The following is a 16787-nucleotide window of genomic DNA, read 5'->3' as shown; positions in this document are numbered from 1 at the left end:
TCCGCCTCGGAACCCTCCAACCACAAGGGATGAACTCAGATTTCTCCAGTTTCCTCATTTCCCCTCCCCCCACCTTGTTTCAGTCGAATCCCTCGAACTCAGCACCTCCTTCGTAACCTGCAATCTTCTTCCTGACCTCTCCGCCCCCACCCCCACTCAGGCCTATCGCCCTCACCTTATCACCCTCACCTTAACCTCCTTCCACCTATCACGTTTCCAACGTCCCTCCCCCAAGTCCCTCCTCCCTACCTTTTATCTTAGCTTGCTTGGCATACTTTCCTCATTCCTGAAGAAGGGCTCATGCCCGAAACGTCGATTCTCCTGCTCCTTGGATGCTGCCTGATCTGCGGTTTTCCAGCAACACATTTTGAGCTCTGATCTCCAGCATCTGCAGTCCTCACTTTCTCCAAGAATCTACCTTCAACCTACAAATGTTCAATGATCCTCTTTTGACCACTTTGAGGCAGAACATGTTTCTCGTCATCTCAGTCCTAAATGTGCTCCTTAATTCTGGATTCACCCTCATCAGGAAACATTATTTCCACGTTGATCTTATCAAGACCTTTCAGGAATTTATATGCTTCAGACAAGTCATCACTCGCCCTTCTAAACTCCAGTGAAAATCCCAGACTATCTCAGCTTCCCTCATAAGATAACCTGCGCAATCCAGTTAGCAATCTAATAGACTCGCACTGAATCATCTCCAATGTATTTACATCCTTCCTTAAATATGGAAACAAAACTCATACTGTATTCAAGATGTGGTCTCACTAATGCCCTTTATGAATTTTAACTCAAATCTCACTCTAAATGGTTGTTTCAAAATACCCTTGGAAGCAATTGTTTGGCAATAAGGCCTACTTTTATCAATGTTTCCCACATCCAAGGAATGAATATAAAAAGTCAACATATGTTGGAGGAAAATCAAAAATACTAAATTTCTTGAACAAATATTATTAGGTCAAATAATAATTATTATATGCGTTAATACGTCTTTTTTTGTTTAAAAAATATATATATACATGGATACTTTGCAGTGACCCTTAGTTATCTTTTCCCTCCATACAAATACTACATTGAACCAGTTTCAACTGGTAAAAATCACTTATTGTGTACATCTGTGCATTTCTTTTTATAACAATAAACTGGATCCATCAGATGTTCGCATACTTCAAATCAGTCGCAAGAACTTGTTGAAGGCTGTGAGGGCCAGTATTGTTCACCCGAAAGATAAGAGTTGGTATAAAATTTGTGTAACTGAACACGACTGATTAACCAGCATCTCTTGCCTTCATCTACCTCAAAAAAATTGAAATGCTTTTTTTAAAAGCATGATAAATTATAAAACATTTTCTTGCTTTATTTTTGTTTAACTAACACTGGTTATTCTAGCAGAATCCAAAAACTAAACTTTTACCCATGGGCTTTATATTGAGAAAACTTTCTCTTTACACAAATGGAACATTTGTTTTGTTTACAACACAATCTATGTTACAATAGGATGATGTTAATTTATACAACAGATGCTCAGATAACATTACGATGTCTCAATCGCCACATTTGGGTGTGTCAAAATGTATCACCTGGTATGCTAACTTCAAGATCTGAACTAATTTTTCATCTTTGATTACTACAAACTTCCTATACTATGCACAACAGAACTGAAACAGTAAGGGAGCTAGTTCTTCCTCCATAGTGATTCAGGAAAACTATTCCAATATCTATAATGAAGTCACAGCTAATAGATCATAGCAGCACAATTAATTCTCTCAAGTCACTTACAAATAATTATATAATCCTTTCCTCATCAAAGGCATTTTCTATGATTGTATTTCCTTTCTGACAGAAAGGAAAGTGAAGCAAGCCATAGGGACATGGAATAGTACAAATGTCAATTAAGTAGTAATCCAGCTAATGTACTGTGGACATTGGTGCAAATCTCATCATGGTAGATGGTACGATTTGAATTCAATATAAATCTAATAAAAAGCTAGCCTAATCATGCCTAAGAAAGCAGTGTTAATTGTCATAAAAACCCATCTCGTTTGCTAATGTCCTTTGGGGAAGGAAGTCTGCCAGCCTTACCTGGTCTTACATAATTCGAAACCCACAGCAATAGCCCTCTGGCTAGTTATGGATGGGCAGCAGTGCTGGCTTCGCCAGCATTGGCCACATGCCATTTGTTTTTGTTAAATGCCTTACCATTCATAATTAGAAACTGGACCAAACTTAAAAATAGATTTGGCAGTTAAATAAGCAAAAAAATTAAATTAGATATATTAATAATTGACCTATATTTAAACACTGACACAGTAAAAACACCTCAAGGGACTTGAGAAAGGGAGAGGTAACTGGGCCAGAGGTAGAGAAGAAATGAGTACAGATAATACACTATTCAATTTCATTTCATCAAACAATCAGGAGGCTAGAATATTACTTTCAATTGAAAGGAATTGCAGAGGAATATTTAGATGCCAAATAGAATGGATCAGATCCTGTTAATGTCAAGCTGGCTGTCTGATTTATACATTGATTAATATTGGACAAGTAATTGATTGTACAGTGTGAGTTGAACAGTCAGTGATATAGAGAAAGGACATAAAGCTCAGTGTCACCAATGTAAAGGAACAAGAAAGGCAATTATATGCAGTTATGATCCAGGTATCCAAGACCAATTTGCAACTGCTACTTTGATTTATCATGTTTACTGGATTATTTCAAACTGAAAACTCCAAAATATCCATACAAATTTCCTGAGTTCAGGTTCCATTTCTATACCTCTTCCATTATTAAAATCACTTACTTTCCTGCAATGCCACATTCATCGAAGCTTTTTACTTGTTCATGGACACGGCTGGAATTGCCTTGGCCCAGCATTCATTGCCTGAATCTGATTGTTCTGGATGTGGTGGTGTAGTGCATTCCTGAATCATTACAGATATTGAGGAGTAGATGCATACACAATGCTGAGGGAGCAGCCTTTAAGTTACTGTAGTGCATCTTATTGATAATTCAGTGGAATTAATATGTACTATGGTGGTGGATGGAGTAGACATTGAAGGTAGTGGATGTGCCAATCAAGCAGACTACTTTCTCCTAGATGGCAGTGAGTTGCTTGATTGTTGGAGCTAATGGCAAATGAAGAATATTTCAACACACTCCTGACTACTGCCTAGTAGACAGTGGACAGGCACTGGGGAGACATGGGGTGGTGAGTTACTTGATATTTTCCTAATCTCTGACTGATTGTTATGTCCACTGTATTTATATGGATGGTTCAGTTCAGTTTCTGGTAAATAATAACTGCCAGGGTGTTGGTACAGGCTCAACTATTCCAACATTCTCCAACAGCTTCCAATCTTTCACACTTAGCAAGTTTCAACTCATCCACAGCATTAACTAGGATCAAATGCCATGTACTTATCAACCTTATGGGAGTCACCCAACAATTGTTCTCAGTCCAACAATACAGGACATAATGCTAATGCTCCTATACATCTGTGACTTTCACCTTCTGTAACTTTTCACAATCTCTGAGAACTCTACATTTCTCCATTTTCGGCTTCCTAATTTTTCAGCTCTAGCAGTGGCACTATGCTTCAGCTGGCTAAGCCCCAAGCCTTGGAATTGCAAGTTTAAACTAATCCACCTCTATACTAATTCCTACTCCCTTTAGGATAATCCTTAAATCTGCATCTAAGCAAGCCTTTGTTCATCTACTCCAATGTAGTTTCAATTTTCTGTAGGAACATGCATGAAGTGTCCTGGTATGCTTTACTCATTAAATGTCAATATAGTGTGTTAGAGATAAACGGCGTAGCAAAGCCACTCAAAGGAAATGAATGAATGTCTGTCTGGATATTAGCAAGCCCCAGGTTGTTGTTCCAAGTTCAACTATTCCATTACTCTCCTGGCTACTTCCTACGTTCCATCCTGAGTAAGTTTCAACTAATCTACAACACAGACCAGCATTGCGTATCAGTGTCAAACTAGAGAGGGACTGTTTATTTTCTGAATATTGCCAATCTTTTACTCCCAACCTAAGCACCCTAAAAGTCCATGATCTCTGTCAATTAGAATGACCAGGGCAGCAGATTCATGAGACCACTACCAACAGCAAGTTCCCCTACAATTCACACACCATCTTAATTTGGAAATGTATTCCAATTCACTGTTCCTGGGCCAAAATCCTGGAAGTCCCTCCTTAACAGAACTGTAGGTGTTATACCTACAAAAGCCATGAGATCAGCCATGATCTCATCGAATGGTGGAGTTGACCCAATGGGCGTCACAGGTTACTTCAGCTCCTGCATCTCATGGCTTTATAATTAAGGGTACAATTCTAAAGAATGTGCAAGGGCAGAGACACCTGTTGGCCTTCATGTGCACAGATTGTTGAAGATGGCTGGTCATATTAAGAGAGTAGATAAAAACAAGGACTGCAGATGCTGGAAACCAGATTCTAGGTTAGAGTGGTGCTGGAAAAGCACAGCAGTTCAGGCAGCATCCGAGGAGCAGGAAAATCGGCGTTTCGGGCAAAAGCCCTTCATCAGGAATAGAGCTCTATTCCTGATGAAGGGCTTTTGCCCGAAACGTCGATTTTTCTGCTCCTCTGATGCTGCCTGAACTACTGTGCGTTTCCAGCACCACACTAACCTAGAATATTAAGAGATTAGTAAGTAAAGTCTATCAGATCTTTGGTTTCATAAGTAGAAGTATTGAATAGAATAGCAAGGAGGTAATGCTGAAACTTTATAGATGCTCCCATTATGTCACAAGTGGATTAGTGCATCCACTTCAAGAAGGACATGAAAGTTCCTAATTGGGTACAGAGAAGATATACTAGAATGTTTCCCAAATTGAGGAAATTTAGCTACAATATTAGATTACAGAAGCTGTGATTACTCTCAATGAAGCAAAATTGTTTGAAGAAAGATTGTATTAAAATGTATAAGATTATTGCAGAATTATATAGGAAAAGACGAAGAAAAACTGTTTCTATTAGCTCAAGGAATATTCCACACTTCTTTGCAGTTTGGGCTAGAGTTAAGGAAGTGGGAGGGGAGGGATGGGAAACAAGGTAGGTATGAGAAAGAATTTATTGAAGCAACATGTGGTAGTGACAGGTGGAATTCATCGTCTATGAATGTGGTGGAGTCAAAGACAGAAACAAACAAAGATTTCAAAGGAAATTAGATAAATCACTGACTTGATTACATTCCGGGTGCTCTGGTTTCCTCTCCCAATCCAAAGATGTGCAGGTCAGGTGAACATGCTAAATTGCCCATAGTGTTAGTTGCATTAGTCAGAAGGAAATGGGTCTGGGTTAGTTACTCTTCAGAGATTTGGTGTGGACTTGTTGGGCCTAAGGGCCTGTTTCCACACAGTAGAGAATCTAATCATGAAAGCGACTATGAACTTAAATGGGATGAATGGACTCTTTCTGTGGTATAATGATGCAATGACTCATTATATTCCTTAGATGAGTTTGAATTCCTAATAATTAGGGAATATCATCACATGTCAAATTATAAACTATCAGTACATTTCCTGAGATTACTCGTGATATGTTCTCTGAAGCACAGTCATAATGTAAGAAATATTACCCAAAATAACAATGTCTTGTCAGCTTTGGGACTTTTGACATAGGGTTCAGATGTGAAAGATACTTTAAGACAATATACAAGAATGTGGCATCATGGGATGTGAGCTGTGGAATTCTAGAAAGAAGAATCAGTCATGTAGCCACTCAAATCTATTCCATCATTCAATATGATTATGGCTGATTTGCAATCTATAAATACTTCATTTTTAAGTTTACTTTATTATTGATTGTGGACTGAATTGGGAAAATGGATCAAGATTAGAGTGGTGCTGGAAAAGCACAACTGGTCAGGCAGTATCCGAGGAGCAGGAAAATTGACATTAAAAGCCCTTCGTCAGGAAACATTGATTTTCCTGCTCCTTGGATGATGCCTGACCTGCTGTGCTTTTCCAGCACCAGGCTAATCTTGACTCTGATCTCCAGCATCTGCAATCCTCACTTTTGCCTGAATTGAGAAAATGACTGACTGTCTTACAACAAATGGCTGAAGAAGGGTCTGTTGTAATTTTAAAAAGCAAGCTACTGAAATTCATTGTGGGTCATCTTTACCTTAGTGCTTTACAAAAGGAGAGCACTGCACCAGAGTGAGGTAAGAAAATGATATTCAGCTGGCAACAAATTACTGATTGGTTTGTGAAATTGTGACCAGTTGTCAATGCTACAAGTCATCAGCCTGACGACAATTATTTGATTGGCTGAACAGCTTGTGGGTATGAACAGTACAGCAAAAAACCCTTGGATCTCTGTAAGGAGAAGTGATATGTTTCTGTCTCCAGTAAAATGCTTGAAGCTTAAAAAGGTTTCTCCTGCTGTCAGGTGTTGCTTTTAACCAATAAGTCAAGAGACTATTATTTGCAAGCCAGTGGCTCTGTGCCTCTTGTGAAGAGCTGAAAATATTCTGAGGAAAAGCTCGGCGAATTGAAAGGACATTGAAACAAGAGGAATCCCTCCAGTGAATCCTGAGGGCTGGTGCCATTGAACTGTTTCCCCACTACTTTTTTCTCCTCCATCCATAACCTCAATATTTTGTTGGTGTCTTTATATATATATTTACAGGGGACTATTAAGAGAGCATCAAATGTTTTAGCTGGAAGAGTTATACATCAATAGTACATTGTTGTTTATCTGTGGTTAGAGTTTATTTCTTTGTCATAGCTATTTGGCTGTGAATATACAAGGAAGTTTGCAGATGACACAAACATTGGTGTAGTGGACATCTCAGAGTACAATGGGACCTTGATCAGATGGGCCAAGGAGTGGCAGATGCAGTTTAATTTAGATAAACGTGAGGAGTTGCACTTTGATAAGGCAAATCAGGACAGAACATAGACAGTTAATTAATTGTAAGGCTCTGGAGAGTGATGCCGGTTCATAGCTTCTTGAAAGCGGAGTTGCAGGTGGACAGTATAGTGAAGGCCACGTTTGGTACGCTTGCCTTTATTGGTCAGTGCATTGAGGATAGGACTTGGGATGTCATGTTGTGGCTCTATAGGACACTGCTTAGGTCACTTAAGAATACTGCACTCAATTCTGGCCTCCTTTATAGGAAGGATGTTGTTAAATTTGAAAGGATTCAGAAAAGATTTACAAGGATATTGTAAGAATTGGAGAGTTTGGGCTAGAGGCTATTTTCCATGGAGTGTTGGAGGCTGAGGGATGACCCTATAGATATGCATAAAATCATGAGGGTCATGGATAGGGTGAATAGTCAAGGTTTAGGATATTGTAAGAGTTGGAGAGTTTGGGCTAGAGTTGAAACTTTATTGCTGGAACAGCACAGCAGGTCAGGCAGCATCCAGGGAACAGGAGATTCGACGTTTCGGGCACAGGCCCTTCTTCAGGAGTTTGGGCTAGAGGCTATTTTCCATGGAGTGTTGGAGGCTGAGGGATGACCCTATAGATATGCATAAAATCATGAGGGTCATGGATAGGGTGAATAGTCAAGGTTTTTACCCAGAATGGGGGGGGGCACAAAACTAGAGGACATGGGTGGAGAGTGAGAAGGGAAAGATTTCAAAGGAATCTAACAGACAACCTTTTCACACAAAGGCTGCTGCATGTATGGAACAAGTTGTCAGAGGAAGTGGTGGAGGCTAGTACATTACAACATTTAAAAGGCATCTGGGTGGATACATGAATAAGAAGGGTTGAGAGAGATATGTGCCAAACGCGATCAAATGAGACTAGACTAATTTAGGATATCTGGTTGGCATGACCAGTTGGACTGAAGGGTCTGTTTCCATGCTGTACAGCGTTATGACTCGAGGAGACACCTGTGTATACACACCCGAGTCATCAGCCAGGTTGAAAGGGACTTTGTGTACTTTGATTAAAAATTAAAAAAAAGTTTGTGACCACTCTGGATTAGCTGAACTCAATTTTCAGCATTCTACCCTGTAACAAACACAATCCTTCATATCTACTAACAAAAAAATCCAGCCGCGTCAAATATAAAATTAAAAATTCTCCTTACAGAAAAGAGTTCCAAATTTCTGCCACATTTTGCATGTAACGGTATTTCCTAATTTCACTACTGTACTGTTTTGTCAACCTTTTGATCTGTATCCCTGAGTTGTAAACTCCCAACCGGTGGAAATAGGTTTTATCTGCCAGCTCTATTCCCTCAATACCTCGGAAAAATTAGAACAAGTCACTCCTAACTTTAAAAATTCCGGAGAATTTCTGTACTCTTTCCCATGGCTTAGCTGAGACTCTTAGCATCATTCTCAAACCTGCACTGTACTTTTTCCAGGACCAGTATACCTTCGTCGAGTGCATACTGCATATTGTACAGCAGGTATATTACACAACTGGAGCATAAATTTTGAGTAGGTCTCGTGGCACCATAGATCGTGTCACTGGCAAGGATCCAAGATCAGGATCATGCCTGTCTTCCTCTCTTTAAGCTGCCGCCTTAAATTTCTGATCTATATACTCCCTGCCAGTAGCAATTGTACAGAACAGGAAGGCAGGTGTAAATTATTGAATGATTACGGAATTGCTGATTTATGCTTTCTTAAATATAAAAATATATATATTACCTCATCATATTTTCAGGATGTCTAAATACGTTCGTTCCTTAAGAAAAAAAAAGTCACTCTAAAAAGATTTTCTAATGTACTAAGTATAAAATTCTCTATGAAGAAGCTGTTTTTTTTTTACTAACTATTAAGTATAAAAAACATTACTATGGTGACTACAGTATTGCTCTTCATTAGGTCCTGTTAGTCACGTATTCATCAGGTACTTGCTCTAACTCAGTTGGCAGCATATTTATCTGAAAATCACAAGGATGTAGCTTCAAATCCAAAAACAAGGCTTGAGCACTGAGATGAAGGCCAACACTCTAGTGCAGTTATGAGGAAGCATTGCATTCCTAGAAGTGATGTCTTCTCGATGCATGTCTATTGATGTAAGTCAAGGCAAAGGATGATAAAACAGCTTGCACTGTATATTTTCTCCTACAGCACCGGTGGTCGCATAGATATTAGCAATCACTGTCCAATATTCTAGCACTTGTTCTCAAAATCGTTCCAACCATAAGATGTAGGAACAGAAGTAGGCCATTTAGCTCAGAGTGCACTCTGCCATTCAGTGAGACCATGGCTGATCTATTCTTCAACTCCATTTTGCCGCCTTTTCCCTATAACTCTTACAGATTAAAAATATGTCTATCCCTGCCTTGAATATAATTAATGAGCCAGCCTTGACAGTTCTCTGAGATAAAGAATTAAGAGAAATGATCTTCCCTCATGTCTTAAACATGTGACCCCTTACTCTGAGATTATGTCACCCAGTTCTAGACTCTCCACAAATGAAAACAATCTTTCCTGTAATCTTCCTATGCGCTCTTGTATGGTTCAATGAAGGTCTCTTTGAATTCTTTTAGACTCCAGACATTATGTGAACATGTGAATTAGGTGCAGGAATAAGTCATTTATCCCTTCTACCCAGCTCTACTGTTCAGTAAACTCATGACTGCTCTGATTGTAATCTCAAATCTGCATTTCCACCAACCCCAGAAAATCTTTCACCCCCTTAACAAGGATCTGTCTACCTCTACCGTAACAATTTGAAAGGACCCTTCTAATGACTGACAAAGCTCTCTTTCAGCTGATAGAATCTTCTACTTCCACAATAAGGAACCTACAAGGTGCAATGAATTTCTTTGTGCCCTTGAATGAACTAAAGTCTGGAGAAATAACCTGGTCAGTAAATCCCTGGGATCATCACCCTCCGTAATCATCCTACTTACTTGAAACTTTCAATGCTGGTGACAGCTCCAGTCCAACCATCCAGCATGCTAGACAAGAATGTGACCTGGATTGATAATATCAATGACATGAGTACAAAAAAAAATAGAAAAGGGTCTGTGAACTTAAACAAATGACAAGCAGCATGGAAACATCATGGAAACTGAAAGCGTTTTATAAGCATAAATCAGGATTATGATCAAATACATACCGCTTGGGTGTGTGGATTCAGTGGCTTCAGAAACTCAACAACTGATATAGTCGTTGAGTTCCAGTTGCTCGCCACTTGAACACACCACCTGTCCTCTGGCCAACATCTCTGTCACAGGCTTGCTGCAGTGCTCCAGCAAAGTTCAGTGTAAGCTGGAAGAGCAGTACCTCATTTTCCCCTGGACACCTCAAAGCTGTCTGGATTCAATATAGAGTTCAATAATTTTAGGGTGGGAACTCCTCCTTGTCCTAGCCCCCCAGCACACATGCCAGGCTTTGTTATCACATAGTTTGCCATTACACACTACCCATCATTAGCCATTAACAGTCTCCATAAACAACTATTCACCCTCCTAGCCAGATCTTTATTGGCTCCTTTGTCTGCCCAACTGTTCTTCTGTCTCCTTTGGTCTCTATTCCAACCTATTGTTTACTCTTTTAACCCCCCAACCCCTAACTTTGCATATAAACTGACATTTCCCTAGCTATTGGCAGTTGAGGAAAAGTCACCGGAGCCGAAACTATTAACTTTGATTTTTCTTCGCAGATGCTGCCAGGCCTGCTGAGCTTTTCCAGCAACTTCCGTTTTTGTAACTGATACACAGGGCAACCTTGATTATCTGAATGATGTGGACGGGAAGTATTTTGTTTGGATAATCAAATGATCGGATAACACAGTTTACACAAGCATTGGGACCTTGAGATCTTGGTCGGATAATCGATGTTCAGTTAACCGAGGTTGTTCAGTAGTAAGTTGCTGTCATTTATGTTAGTAACCTCTAGATTGTGCTTGTCATATGTACAATCAATAGCATGCACTGCAGCAACTTACCAATGTTATTTTTACAGTATTGCTTTCTTTTGCAACCTTTATCATCCAAGAAAAATAAAAGCAGCAATGGCAGGAGAGCATCATTATCTGCCAGTTTGATTCCAAGATACACATTTTCCTGACTCTGACATTACTGGTCAGAGTCTTGGTCTGATTGTGGAAGTACCATCACCAGAGGGATTACAATAATTCAGCAGTAGACCAACCTACTACCAAATTTTCATGCCAACAAGAACAGATAATACATGTGGCTGAGGGGTGACCTTATAGAGGTTTACAAAATTATGAGGGGCATGGATAGGATAAATAGACAAAGTCCCTGGCGTCGGGAGTCCAGAACTAGAGGGCATAGGTTTAGGGTGGAGGGGAAAGATATAAAAGAGACCTAAAGGGCAACTTTTTCTCGCAGAGGGTGGTAGGTGTATGGAATGAGCTGCCAGAGGAAGTGGTGGAAGCTGGTACAATTGCAATATTTAAGAGGCATTTGGATGGGTATAAGAATAGGAAGGGTTTGGAGGGATATGGGCCGGATGCTGGCAGGTGGGACTAGATTGGGTTGAGATGTCTGGTCGGCATGCACGGGTTAGACCAAAGGGTCGGTTTCCATGCTATACATCTCTCTGACTCTATGAATCTATATCTGCACCACCCATATCTTAATGACAGATGTTTAAAATAAAAGTTCAGAAAGAATGTGGCGATATAATAAATAATAATGTTAATGACTTGAAGAGGGGATTTTATTGTACAAATTTGTGGGCTTGTTTGTTGATGGCATGTGTCTGGTGCCAGAAATTCACTCTTGCTGTTTGATCCACAAGCTACTGAAAACAAACAGTGCAACAATAATCCTTTTCCCCCAAAAAACATGATTGTACAGCAAACAGACTATATGCAGTCATAACACCATCGTTGGTTATTGGCCAGGATTTACTGATGGAAGGAAAAGCATTGAGATAGTGTAGAGAAGTTGCAAGCTAATTTTTAAAATTGGCCAGCTCTTCGATTGCGAAACATTTTTATATTGCACTTCTGTTGCCAAAATTCCTGCCTTTTTTTTCTCTTGTCCCTTCTGTCACTGTTTCAGAGCAGTTCCAAGAAAGTAGCAACTGCACATCTTGCCAGTTTGTGTCTTGTCCAATTGAATGAAACCTTTTGCTCACCTGACCATTCATATACCATAAAAGTAATCTAGGGCTAAGTCTCCCCTCCATGTCAAGGAACTCTGTTGTGGTATCTATACTGCCACTTGGCTAAGAAAAAAATAAATCCAACCTCGACCAGAAATGTAGTTTTATTTTAGTTTCAATTTTATGTCAGTATGACAAAATAGGACATGGTGATGCAGTGGGAATGTCAATGGAATTGTAAGTAAGAAGACCAAGGGAATGTGCTGGGGAAGCAGGTTCAAATCCTACCATGACAGCTGGTGGAATTTAAATTCAATTAATTTTTTAAAAAAAATCTGTAGTTGTAAGTTCTCCTCTATAATGATGATCAGGAAGCTTTCATTTTCACCAGCATCCTTCAGAGAAGGAAAACTGCTGGCTTTACCGAGTGGCCTGCACAAAACTCCAGGTCCACAACATTGCAATTGATTCTGAGTAAACCTGTGAAATGGCCGAGCCAGCCTTGTTCAAGATCAGTTATTAATGGAGCACACATATTGGTTTTGCCAGGAATATCATATTGCATGAAAGAATAAGTCTAAGAATAAGGGGTAATAATATGCATTCAGGATTAAGATGAGGAAAAAGTTCTTCACTGAATTGTGAACTTGTGGAATTTTCTACCACAGAAAGCTGTTGGTAGCTATGTTCAGAAGGGAGCTGGGTGTGGCCATTGTGGCTAAATGGATCAAGGCGTATGGAGGGAAAGCGGGAGTATTGAAATTGCGCGATCATATTGAATGGTGGTGCAGGCTCAAAGGGCCGAACAGCCTACTCCTGATCATATTTTGTGTTTCTATATTTATATGAAGAGAAAGATTCCATCTGATCTGAAGAACAAAATTGTACAAAAGTTTCCTTAAAATCAAAATAGATTCTAGTTGAGTTCAAAAGGTATTGTTTGATTTTTATATAGCATATTTTAAAAATGCAAAGCATTAATAATTGATTTTATAGTAATGCATTTATTTTAATGTGCTTTCTAGGTTAGCAGATGGCAGATTGTGTGAGTAAGGTGGAACTAAGCATATCCTGTGAAAATCTACTGGATAAAGATGTTTTCTCTAAATCTGATCCACTGTGTGCACTTATGATAAATACTGGTGGAAACCAATGGGTTGAGGTAAGAAATATATTTACGTACCTTACATAGTATATATTCACATGAGAGGCATAGTATTTTTTAACTGCACTAGTTTCCTGGGATGAAGGTGGACTACTAAATGGGCAGAAATAGATTAGAAAATAATTGGGTCAGACGTATGCTCAGAAAGAATCCTAACTGCGTCACTTGCAGGTGTGGGTAAAATGGGCAAGGTCCAGCCACAAAGATGGGGTTAGGTTGGGTATTGGGCATTGGAGGCAGGCAGGCCTAGAGTGTAGTGGATTATGGGCAGTCTTGTTTTTCTGCCCTACAGTTAATGATAGAACATAATGAAAAATATCATTATGACTTGATTTTTTTTTGTTCTATTTCATTTTCATTTATATTTTTACATTCACTCAACTGAGTGAATGCTGATGCAACTTAACATTTTGAAAAGTGAATTCCTACTTGTACCAGCATTAGCACTGATGTCCTTTTACAGCAGCCATACTGTTAGGCTTCGACTGATTGTCTGTTTGTACCAAGTGACGAGTAGTTAATTTTGCGTACTAATAGCTGCTGACAGTTAGGTTTGATGTTTGATTGACCAAACTGAGTGACTGTCACTTCCTATATCTTTATTGCAGATTAAAGAAATATGCTTGACATAATACAGCCAGTTCAGAATTTCTTTATTATCATTGGATAGTGTGTTGTCAATGCCAATTTGCCCGTTGACTGTCTGTACATGCACAGGTGACAATGATGGCATACCATCATTGCAAAAGAACAGTGGCTATCAAATTGCAAGATATCTTTCTGGCCTCTAGGTTGTTAGCCAGCCACACTCTGTCTCTGATGACTTCTGCCCAACTCACTCGCTGCTGGGTGCTGCCCCACATTCCCCTCCCTTTTAGCTCACCACTCATCTACACGCAATCCTCACTGATTCAGCTCAACTCCCTACCTTCCCTTAATGCTGGAGACTGCTCATAATCCACTGCACTCTGGCCCTGCGTCCACCCCAAATGCCTGCCTGCCTCCAATGCCCAATACCCAACCTAACCCCATCTTTGTGGCTGGACCTTACCCATTTTACCCACACCTGCAAGTGACGCAGTTAGGATTCTTTCTGAGCATACGTCTGACCCAATTATTTTCTAATCCATTTCTGAGACACCTCTTGCATGGATGCTTTTTTTCAGTTATTGTGCTATATATTTAATAGTACCCCACACTGATGATTCAATTCTGCCATACTATAAAATCCATTGAGTTCTGTGAGGTGGAGTTTGACTACAAAACTGTGTTTCTAAAAGTTCAAGATCGCTGTGCCATCAAGTGGTGGCTTTGATGAGAAGCATGGCCTGACATTATGTTGTATTTCCTCCATCCTTTGAATTGTGATTCCTTTAGAATAGGATTCCCATAAAATATCTGATCACAAAACGTTGTAAATTTAATCCTACCTGGTTTGTAGATTTCTTTGGCTTGAACATAATTGGCCAATTAGCCATTTTTCATGCTAAAATAACCCTATGACTGATTTGGCTTAGTAAACTCAAATTAGAAGTATTATTATAATTAATGGTTCATTGTTCCTTTATCTTTCCTAGATTGGCCGCACAGAAATGGTTAAGAACTGCCTTAGCCCAAAATTTTCAAAGAAATTTCTGATAGATTACTATTTCGAACAAGTACAGAAATTGAAATTTGGAGTTTACGATATTGATAATGAAACTTTTGATCTGGGCGATGATGATTTCCTTGGAGAATTTGAATGTACTCTGGGCCAGGTAAATACAAAAATTTCATTCCTTAGTTTGCTAAGTCACTGAAGACTTTAAATAATTCTACAAAACTGTTTAATTCGTGTTTTATGGTTTAAGTGAAATGGTTTTGTCATTTATTATGGCAATTATTAAGCGCTGCAGTAATTATCATGAATTTCTTTACAGTCAAAATGCTTCACGATACAAAATCAGTGTGATGGATTTTAGTATAAATTCTCTGATTGTCCACTGAAATATGATATTGTTGCATCTGTCCTGATGTGTTTACTGATATATAATCATATGAATTAGGAACAGAAGTAGAACTTTCAGTCTCTTGAGCCTGCTCCACAATTCGATAAGATGTGACTGACCTTGTGTTCTGAATTGCACGTTCTCAACTAACCCCTTTGGGAGAGCATGTCTCTTTCTTAGCAATATTCATGCTGTAACAGAGTAGCAACTCATTCATCATGTATTGTTCTTATATTTAGGTTTAATGTTTGAGGAAAATGACATTTTTAAAGGATTGCTCCAGCCTCCTAACTTTTGTTTCTATGTTAATTATTTTTATGACAAACTAATACATATGAATTGTTTTGACAGATTGTCTCCAGCAAGAAATTGACCAGGCCGCTTGTGTTGCACAATGGGAAACCAGCCGGAAAAGGGACAATCACGGTATAAACTGACATATGTTATGTAGTGTCTGGAGCTTGATAGTGGTCAAGTGAACCTTAAATTTTCTGATGATTTGTTGTGGCACTACATGCTTACAGCCCCGTTGTTGATTGTTTGGTAAATCATGGGATCGGGCTAATGACTAAAGTTCAAGGGAGCTCCCACAAGATTACAGTGCCCATTCTGTTTGGTGAAGAAAGGGATTTGTATGGAGTATGTATTTACAGTTGATTTAAGAGATTTTGGACTGAATATTACCAGAAATTGGCCATGTGTTCATTTTGGTGAATTTAGTGGCGTGTTTCTCTGTGAAGCCTAGCAAGATTTCTCATACTATCCTCTGCAGCTACGTACCTGTGCTGTCTTCAGCGCTGTAATCCTGGAAATACGTAGCACTGCCAGGTTCTCCTGAATTCCCAGCCATACACCAGGTCAAGTGCTGCCAGCTCGAAGTTACTCTTCGTTAGGCATGTAATGAAAAGGGAACCCAAAAGGAATATTTCTGAAAGCACATAGGTGGTATAGTTGATACTACTTTTGCAAATACAGCACTCGTTTTGGAGTGTACTGCTCTTTATGAGCAAGCTACATCATTTACCTGTTCTTAGCTTCACCCTACCTTAAACCCATGTCTAACAGCGTGCTACACTTTCCTAGCACTCATTGCCACCTAACTTCTTCTCATTGTTCGTTGTGGGAGCATCACACACTAGAATTCCTTCAAATAATTAATAACTAACTTCCATTTTTATTCAACAACAACAAAAGCGAGGAAAGGAATGTCAGGTCCTCCCTGAGAAACTCTTCCAAAGATATCCGTCAGCTAGATTCATTGACCTCCAACAATCTCAGCCATTTACTAATGGTGCTATGGATGACTCCTACTAGTGAGGATTTTTTCCTCTATTTAGCATTAATTTTCCTAAGGCTCCTGGATGTCACATAAGGATCAAATGCAGTCTTGATATAATGGCCAGTCATTTGCACCTCCCTCTAGATTTCAGTTGTTCTATCCATGATCAGACCAAGGCTGTAATGAGATCAGGAGCCTAGTTGTCCTGGCAGAATCCAAATTGAGTGCCAGGCAGCTGATTGTAGCTCTGTCAGTGTCACTTTGCAGTACTATCGATGAAACTCCGTCTTCTTTTGCTGATGATCAAGAAAAAACTGCTGAGATG

General features: G+C 39.4%; 1 protein-coding gene across 2 annotated transcripts in view; it reads left to right on the top strand.

The window, feature by feature from the left end:
* The window catches only part of LOC122549016 (copine-3-like), a 76383-nt gene that overhangs the window by 19772 nt on the left and 39824 nt on the right, over positions 1-16787 (top strand). Inside the window, exons 2-5 of one of the 2 annotated variants that reach the window (XM_043688138.1) lie at positions 10616-10817; positions 13056-13192; positions 14773-14952; positions 15535-15609. In XM_043688138.1, the coding sequence (XP_043544073.1) occupies positions 13064-13192; positions 14773-14952; positions 15535-15609 (384 nt within the window). In that variant the 5' untranslated portion in view covers positions 10616-10817; positions 13056-13063. The remainder of the gene's footprint in view (positions 1-10615; positions 10818-13055; positions 13193-14772; positions 14953-15534; positions 15610-16787) is intronic. The other variant, XM_043688139.1, reaches the window with a different exon arrangement.

Source organism: Chiloscyllium plagiosum, chromosome 4, assembly GCF_004010195.1.
Source record: "Chiloscyllium plagiosum isolate BGI_BamShark_2017 chromosome 4, ASM401019v2, whole genome shotgun sequence".
In the NCBI taxonomy this organism is placed as follows: Eukaryota; Metazoa; Chordata; class Chondrichthyes; order Orectolobiformes; family Hemiscylliidae; genus Chiloscyllium; species Chiloscyllium plagiosum.
This window is presented reverse-complemented; position numbering and strand designations above follow the sequence as displayed.